The 9,466-nt window shown below is 41.1% G+C and overlaps 1 protein-coding gene across 1 annotated transcript; it reads left to right on the plus strand.

The window, feature by feature from the left end:
* Positions 1 to 1,373: 1,373 nt before the first annotated feature.
* On the plus strand, positions 1,374 to 9,082 carry LOC132402328 (di-N-acetylchitobiase-like). Its single transcript, XM_059985207.1, has 5 exons — positions 1,374 to 1,571; positions 2,412 to 2,583; positions 2,661 to 2,758; positions 5,180 to 5,338; positions 8,879 to 9,082. The coding sequence occupies exons 1-5, from the start codon at positions 1,374 to 1,376 to the stop codon at positions 9,080 to 9,082; spliced, it is 831 nt and encodes a 276-aa protein (XP_059841190.1).
* The last annotated feature ends 384 nt before the right edge of the window (positions 9,083 to 9,466 follow it).

Consider the following 9,466-nt stretch of genomic DNA (forward strand, 5'->3'; position numbering starts at 1 on the left):
ATCAGTCTTCACTGAAGAAGACATCAGCAGTATACTGGACACTCAAAGGTGTCAGGGAAGAGAAGTGTTGCACAGTCACACTTACGACAAAGAAAGGAAGCTGAATAATCTAAGGGCAGATAAATCTCCCGGACCAGATGGAATGCACCCTCGTGTTCTGAAGGAAGTAGCTGTGGAGGCAGATGGTGGTGAATTTGTGGAATTTGTTGCCACGTGCAGCTGTGGAGGCCAGGTCATTGAGCGTATTTAAGGCAGAGATTGATAGGTTCTTGATTGGACGTGGCATCAAAAGTTACAGTGAGAAGGCTGGGAACTGAGGTTGAGGAGGGGATAAAAAAGGAACAGCCATGATTGAATGGTGGAACAAACTCGATGGGCCAGATGGCCTAATTCTGCTCCTATGTCTTATGGTCTTCATAGAGATATGGATAGGGTAAGTAAGTGGGCCAAGGTCTGGCAGATAGAGTACAATGTTGGTAAATGTGAGGTCAAGGACTTTGGAAGGGAAAATGTAAGAAAAGGTTATTAGTTAAATAGCAAAAATTGCAGCATGCTGCTGTGCAGAGGGATTTTGGGAGTTCTTGTGCATGAATCACAAAAAAAGTTGGTTTGCAGGTACAGCAGGCTATCAAGAAGGCAAATGGAATGTTGGCCTTCATTGCTAGAGGGATTGAATTTAAGAGCAGTGAGCTTAAGATGCAATTGTACAGGGTACTGGTGAGACCACACCTGGAGTACAGAGTGCAGTTCTGGTCTCTTTACTTGAAGACAGATATATTGGGTTTAAAGGCAGTGCAGAGGAGGTTCACCAGGTTGATTCCAAAGATGAGAGGGTTAGACTACGAGGAGAGATTGAGTTGACTGGGACTGTACTCACTGGATTTCAAAAGAATGAGATGAGATCTTATAGAAACATAAAATTATGAGAGAGATAGATAAGATAGAGGCAGAAATGTTGTTTCCACTGGTAGGTGAGACTAGAACTAGGGGACATAGCCTCAAGATTCAGAGGAGTAGTTTATGATGGAGATGAAGAGGAGCTGCTTTTCCCAGAGAGTGGTGAATCTGTGGAATTCTGTGCCCAATGAAGCAGTGGAGGCTACCTCAGTAAATATATTTAAGACATGGTGGGATAGATTTTTGTGAAGTAGGGGAATTAAGGGTTATGGGGAAAAGGCAGGTAGGCAGAGATGAGTCCATGGCCAGATCAGCCATGACCTTATTGAATGGCGGAGCAGGCTTAGTGGGCCAGATGGCCGATTCTTTCTTCTATATCTTATTTTCGTATGTTCAATGTATAATTCCTTGTAACATTCTGTACATCCTGTTGTCCAAACTGACCTGTATTTTACCCCTTATCAGGCAGCTTAAGAATGTCTGACATTGTAAGCAAGCGTTTTCGAAGAAATTGGATACGATTCACTGCAAACTTCATAAAATTCCGATATATGGATGGAATTTATTTAGAGGTTCTGGAAATTGTTGCAAAAGAGTCTAAACAGTATCATGAAGTCACTGAGTTTGTTAAAGAAACTGCCTCACATTTCCACCAAGAGCTACCTGGATCTCAGGTAAAAAGCCAAATGTTCAAGTTTTGCAAGATGGAAACACACTGCATACACTCGGTGACCACTTTATTAGGTATATCTGTACACCTGCTCATTAATGCAAATATCTAATCAGCCAATCATTGCGCAGCAACTCAAAGCATAAATGAATGCAGACATGGTGAAGTTTCAGATTTTGTTCAGACCAAACATCAGAATGGGGAAGCAATCTGAGCTAAATGACATTGAGCTTGGAATGATTGTTGGTGCCAGACGGGGTGGTTTGCGTATCTTAGAAACTGCTGATCTCTTGGGATTTTTACACAGTCTCCAGAGTTACAGAGAATGATGCACAAACAAAAAAAAACATCCAGTGAATGGCAGTTCTGTGGCAAAAATGCCTTGCGAGGTCGGAGGAGAATGGCCAGAATGTTAGGAAGGCAGAGGTAATTCAAATAACCATGTTACAGCAGTGATGTACAGAAGGGCATCACTGAATGAAAAACACATTCAATGTCAAAGTAGAGGGGCTACATTTTTAGAGGCACAAGGATGAATCATTGGAGGAAGAAACATCTCCCATTCCTCTGCAGGCGGTTATCTGTCTCTACACCACCTTGTGGTACCAGTATTGTTCCTTTCCTGAAATACATTTCCTCAGAACATGGTGACTGTGACTGTGATGATAGAGGCAGAACTTGCCCCAGTTATTACTGGATCAGAAAAACAGAAAATTTCAAACCTACCTCTGATATACAAAGCCCAGTGTTACAGTGCTGGTGTGTGGGGAATTGGCTGCTGGAGATTATTTCCCAGTGTAAATAATAATATAAGGCTGATTTCTCGTTGTTCTTATGTTCTCAGATCTCCTTTCACATACCTTGGTCTCCACACTGCAAGAACGAACGATGTTATGACTTTTTAGCAATTTCAAAAGCCTGTGACATTTTATTTGTGGCATCCTACGATGTTCCAAATGACCTGCGGGATGGTTGTGTTGCAAGATCAAATGCTCCCTATCACCGGGTTTTATCAGGTAGGTTCACTGAGACCCTCAGCCTCACCCTCTCACAAAGCTGACTGAGATCCAATTTATACAATTTGTCCTTTCAGGAATGTTGGATTATATCAAACTGGGCATTGACTCCAGAAAGCTGGTGATGGGCGTTGCTTGGTACGGTTATGACTACACCTGCAAGCACTTTCTTGGGGTAAGATGCTGATATTATCAAGAAGATCGTAATACATAGGAGCAGAATTACCCCTCACCCAGCAGGCTTAAACCAAAAGGGATAGTTAAGAAGGGATTGCTTGGAATATATATAACTTCGCTAACACTATCATTTTAATAGCATTAATTTGACCAATTAATGATAATGTCATAGGGGACTATTTAGAAAGTACTTGTTGCATGTATTCAGTTAATGGAAGAAAGTTATATTTATACAGGTCCTTAAAATTTTTGTTAATTTTAATACCAAGATAAGTAAAGTTATTTTTAGCAATGCTAAAAGGAATTTGATCATATTGACCCAAGTAGTTATTAATAGGAAATAACTCACTTTTGTGCAAATTTAATTTATATCCAGAAAAACTACTAAATTCAGAAAATTTAGATAACATAGCAGGAATAGGTTTCTTAGGATCTGAAATATAAACTAACAATTCATCTTCATACAACGAAACTCTATGCACTTTATCTCCTTTCTTAATACCTTGAACCTTGTTGGAGTCCCGAAGAGCAATAGCAAAAAGTTCTAAAGCCAGGTTGAATAACAGCAGACTAAGAGGACAACCCTGACCTCTGTATAGCCTAAAATAAGGGGATTTTTGATTGTTAGTTATAACGGCCGCCATAGGACCTTGATAGATCAGCCTAATCCAGGAGATAAAACCTAGACCAAAATTAAATCTTTCTAAAACCTTGAATAAATAGGACCATTTTACCCTATCAAAGGCTTTCTTTGCATCAAGGGAAACAACACATTCAGATTCTTTAGATGGAGAGGAATGAATAATGTTCAATAGTCTCTGAATATTAAAATATGGATATCTATTCATAATAGATCCAGTTTGATCCTTAGAAATAACCTTTGGTAAAAATTCTCGAACTCATTGGCCAAAATCTTAGAAAGAATTTTGGAATCCACATTTAATAAGGAAATTGGTTTGTAAGAGGCACACTCAGATAAATCTTTTTCTTTTTGTGAGAATTAATGAAATTGATGCCTCATAGAAAGTTTTCAGGAGGGTCTCAGAAGATATAGAATCAGTGAAAGTTTGGCATAAATGAGGTGTATTTCAGTAAACATCTTAAAAAATTCCACCATAAATCCATCCGGTCCCGGACCTTTACCTGATTGAAAAGAGGATATAGCCCTTGCTATTTCCTCTTGTTTAATAGGTGCATCTAATGTATTCATATCTTGAATAGAAATTTTGGTTATATTCAATCTTTGCAGGAATCTATTCATGGAAGTAGTGTTATCTAGAAAATCAGATTTATAAAGGTTAGAGTAAAAATCCAAAAATACCTTATTAATTTCCTGACAATCTGATGTTTCAGTTCTATCAGTTCTTCATATTTTCAAAATCTGCCTTCTAGCCATAATTGCTTTAAGTTGAGCAGCCAACAATTTACCGGACTTATCTCCATGTATATAAAATTGACTTTTAGATTTCAAAAGTTGCTGCTCAATGGGAAAAGTCAAAGGCAGATCATGCTGTGTTTGAAGTTTCACCCTTTCCTTATATAAATCTTCAGTAGGTGATACTGAATAAACTTCATCTATTTCTTTAATCCTGTTAGTAATCACTAAAAGCTCTGCTTTAGTTTTCCTTCTTAAAGCTACTGAATATGAAATTATCTGTCCCCTAAGAAAAGATTTCATCACATCCCAAATAACCAAAACTGAGAGTCCCTCCAAAATTTAAAATAAACTTTTTTTTATTTCTATTTGCACAGTTTGTTATCTTTTGCATGTTGATTGTTTGCCCTGTTGGGAGTGGTCTTTCATTGATTCTGTTTTGTTTCTCTGTACTTACTATACATGCCCACAAGAAAATGAATCTCAGGATCGCAAACTCCTGAGGACTCCTGTCCTATGATCCTTTCCCTTCTCCAGCTCTGTATCACTTTCGCCAATCACCTTTCCAGCTCTTAGCTTGATCCCACCCCCTCCGGTCTTCTCCTATCATTTCGCATTTCCCCCTCCCCCCACTACTTTCAAATCTCTTACTGTCTTTCCTTTTGGTTAGTCCTGACGAAGAGTCTCGGCCCGAAACGTCGACAGCGCTTCTCCCTATAGATGCTGTCTAGCCTGCTGTGTTCCACCAGCATTTTGTGTGTGTTGTTGTTTGAATTCCAGCAACTGCAGATTTCCTCGTGTTTGTGATATGTGTCAGTAGTTTGATGAAAATTTTGTTTGAATTTTGAACTTTGATAGTTTTCCTTTGTGCTATACCTCTGCTCTGTCACCTGAATTCTTGATGATTTTGCAGTATATAATGTTTTTTCAATATCATATCTAATGACTCAGATGGATTCACCATAGACACTTTCTGTGTACTTTCATATTATCAGAGTGACTGTATTTAAATCCACAATTTATTTCTCTCTCTATATTTCTCAGGTGGGTGAGTGTGAACTGGAAACGATTTCCCAAGGAGTCCCGTGTAGTTATACTGAAGCAAGACAGATCCCATACAAAGACATCATGCAGCTTCTGCTGAGATCACTCACTGGCAGGTTCTGGGACGATGATCGGAAAGCCCCATATTTTGTCTACTTGGTAAGATGATCTACCAGAGCACATTGGGGACCTGGGCATGAGACCGTTCTACCTACAATACTCCAATCTCCCAGGCTGAATAAACTCTATATAAACGACTCCACAAAGCACAAAACATCAGGTTTGTTTGGTGGCAATTGGGTGTAGGAGATCGGCTGAGTATTTGGGAGTGATTGAACCATGTGTGGAATCCAGCAGATATTTTAATCAGAATCAGAGTGAAGTTTATTATCACTGACTTATGTTGTGAAGCTTGTTGTTTTGTGGCAGTGACTGCATACAGTGCATTACATAAAATGTACTATAAATTACAATAGGAAATAGATATAATATGAAATAAATAATTATTACAAAAAAGAGATAAGAAACAGTTTGTGTATAATGAAACATAGAACTGTATAACAGCATGGAAACAGGCCATCTCGGCCCTTCTAGTCCGTGCTGAACGCTTACTCTCACCTAGTTCCACTGGCCCACACTCAGCGAATAACCCTCCATTCCTTTCCTGTCCATAAACCTATCCAATTTTACTTTAAATGACAATATTGAACCTGCCTCTACTGCTTCTACTGGATGCTCATTCCACAGAGCTACCACTCTCTGAGTAAAGAAACTCCCCCCTGTGTTATGTCTTGAACTAGTTGATATTTTACTAGTTGATAGTTGATAATCAAGTGTAGATAGAGGGATTGGAGATGATAACTGAAATAGATGTGCTCTCTTGGTTTGACAAAATGTTCCATTCATTCTTACTTCTTTGTGTTCGTTAACATTTTACCCCAAGCACTGACCCCAATTTTGAGACACATTCACTGTATTGCAATGTTTAGATTGTCAAATGAAAATCTAAACAAAATACACATTCTGCACCTTTTCTTCTGTAGATCATAAGGCTGCAAGATGTAGGAGCAGAATTAGACCATTCAGCCCATCGTCTGGTCCACAATTTCATCCTCTCAAACACATTCCCCGCCTTCACCTCACAAATTTTGACACCTTTACTAATCAAGAGCCTATCAACCTCTGTTTTAAATTTAAATATACCCAGTGACTTGGCACCACATCATCTCTGGCAAGTAATTCCACAAATTCACCATCCTCTGGTTTAAGAAATTCCTCTTCATCTCTGCCCTAGGGAGCTAGGGCTTTGCTCTTTGGAGAGAAGGAGGATGAGAGGAGACATGATAGAGGTGTACAAGATATTAAGAGGAATAGATAGAGTGGACAGTCAGCACCTCTTCCCCAGGGCACCACTGCTCAGTACAAGAGGACATGGCTTTAAGGTAAGGGGAGGGAAGTTCAAGGGGGATATTAGAAGAAGGTTTTTTACTCAGAGAGTGGTTGGTGCCTGCCCGAGTCAGTGGTGGAGGCAGATACACTAGTGTAGTTTAAGAGACTACTAGACAGGTATATGGAGGAATTTAAGGTGGGAGTTATATGGGAGGCAGGGTTTGAGGGTCGGCACAACATTGTGGGCTGAAGGGCCTGTACTATGCTGTACTATTCTATGTTCTATGTTATATGTTCTATAATGGGATTTCTAGTCAAGTCAAGTCAAGTCAAGTCACTTTTTATTGTCATTTCGACCATAACTGCTGGTACAGTACACAGTAAAAATGAGACAACGTTTTTCAGGACCATGGTGTTACATGACTCAGTACAAAAACTAGACTGAACTACGTATAAAACAACACAGAAAAAAAGACTACACTAGACTACAGACCTACCCAGGACTGCATAAAGTGCACAAAACAGTGCAGGCATTACAATAAATAATAAACAAGACAATAGGGCAGTAAGGTGTCAGTCCAGACTCTGGGTATTGAGGATTTCCCTCAATTGTGACATTTTGTCCTCTGGTCTCATACTTCCCACTGTAGGAAACATTTTCTTCCATCCACTCTATCTCAGTTTTCCAATATTCAATAGTTTCAAAGAGATTCCCCCATTCCTCTAAACAGAAGTGAGTACAAGCCGAGAGCCATCAGATGCTCCTCATACATTAACCCTTTTTTCCTGGGATCATTCTTCTGGAACCTTTTTTTGACCCTCTCCAATGCCAGCACACCTTTTCTTTGATAATAGTCTAAGTTCATTCTGACTGACTCTTAATAAATCTTCATCATTACCTCCTTACTTTTATATTCTTTTTCTCTTGAAGTGAATGCTAATACTGCATTTGACCTTCCTCGCCAGTGATTCAACCTGCGTGTTAACCATCAGGGACTCCTGCACGAGGACTCCCAAGTCCTTTTGCAACTCTGATTTCTGAATTTACTCCCTGTTTAATGCCTTTATTTCTTCCACCAACGTGCATGATCATACACTTCCCAACACTGCATTCCACCTGATACATCTTTGCCTAATGTTCCAATCTGTCTGTCCTTCTGCAGACTCCCTGCTTCCTCAAAACTACCTGCCCCTCCTCCTTCGTCTTCTCTGCAAACCTAGCCACAAGTCTATCAAAACCATCATCCAAATCCTTGACACATAACATGAAAAGTAACGGTCCCAATATCAACTCCTGAGGAACACCACTAGTTACTGGCAAAAAATGCCTCCTTTATTCCCACTCTTTGCCTCCTGTCAATCCCCCAAGTCACTGAAAAACTTCTAACTCTGCTCAGTATTCTTTCCATGTATGAAAGATATTTTCTCTAAGCAGATTATGTCTTTCCATCTGCCCCTGTAAGACATCTGCTAAAACGGGCAATTGATACACATCTGCCCTGTGGTCCCTATATTTTTCTCTTCCTTTCTTTAAAGTAACTGTGATGAGATCCTTGATGAGAATGGTTTGGACCCAAAAGTGGTAGTGGTGATCCTGGATGAGAGCAGGATCCAAGTTATCTCTCTCAGGAACTCAACACCTCTCCTTGGGTCCAAATCCTTCCCAGTCCACTTGGTATTGCCTTATCACCTCCAATAGTGCACAAGTCCAAAACTCTTCTCACCATGAAGACCTGCTCCCCATCAACAGGGGGTAGTGGGGCTGATGGTTGTGGGGTAAGGGGCTGGTACAGGCAGCTTGTAATTTTGAGATGAGGAAGGCGGAATTAATCTTTATGTCTTAGGAAGCCGCAAGGTGCAAGCCACCAGGTATACGTCCCTCAGGGTTCAATGAACTTGGGATCCAACTTTCTAGATCCCACTCAGAGAGACAAATTATGAGTGGACAGCCAGATCTGTTGCTCAGGCTGTAAAACAGGTCCCTGTCTTCTCTTTTGGTTTGCCTAGGTCTACACTTTCTGGGTAGAGTTCAGCAAAGTCTCTCTTGCCTGAAGCCATTTTTGCTTGCAGCATTGGATGAGATCCTCAGCCTCTTGTGCCAGAAAGAGAGGCAGACGATACCTAAAATGGGGAGCAGAGAATATACCCCCCCAACACAGACAGTACCAGAGGTCAGAAATGAACCTGTTCACAGGAATTGTGATACAGATCCTTTCTCTCCAGCATTAAAGTGCCACCCAAATTACTCCACCTAACAGTTTCAGTCTGGTGCCCTCCCAATCTGTGCATTTCCCTTTTGCTCACATGCAGGTTGGTAACACGTACCACGAAGTCTGGTACGATGATCCCGAGAGCATTTCTATGAAGGTGTCTATCATGATGAAACTGAACCTCCGTGGTATCGGCGTGTGGGCTGCAAACAACATCCACTACGCTGGTGATGTCAGAGCAAGAATGCAGGCTGCGGAGATGTGGAACGCCGTGTGTCGTCCCTGGTGGAATTACCAAGTGTGAACCATTTCATCAATTAGTATTGCAAGATGAACATCGATTTCTCTACCATTCGGTCATTTCTCCCCCTCTCCCCCTCCTCTTTTTCAATTCCCCAATCTGGCTCCTCGCCTACCCTCTTTCTTCTCCTCACCTGCCCACCTCCTCCCTCTGTGCTCCCCATCCCCCTTCTCCCCTCCCTTTCTCCCATGGTCCACTTTCATCTCCAGATTCCTCCTTCAGCCCTTTACCTTTTCACCTATCATCTTCCAGCTTCTCAATTCATCCCCTCCCCCCAATCCTTCCCCTCCCTCCCCTACCCACCCATCCTCCCCTCACCTGGTCTCACCTGTCACCGGCCGGTCTGTACTCCTTCCCTCCCTCCCTCCCTCCCCCATCCACCCATCC

The sequence above is a fragment of the Hypanus sabinus genome, chromosome 11 (assembly GCF_030144855.1).
Source record: "Hypanus sabinus isolate sHypSab1 chromosome 11, sHypSab1.hap1, whole genome shotgun sequence".
NCBI lineage: Eukaryota > Metazoa > Chordata > Chondrichthyes > Myliobatiformes > Dasyatidae > Hypanus > Hypanus sabinus.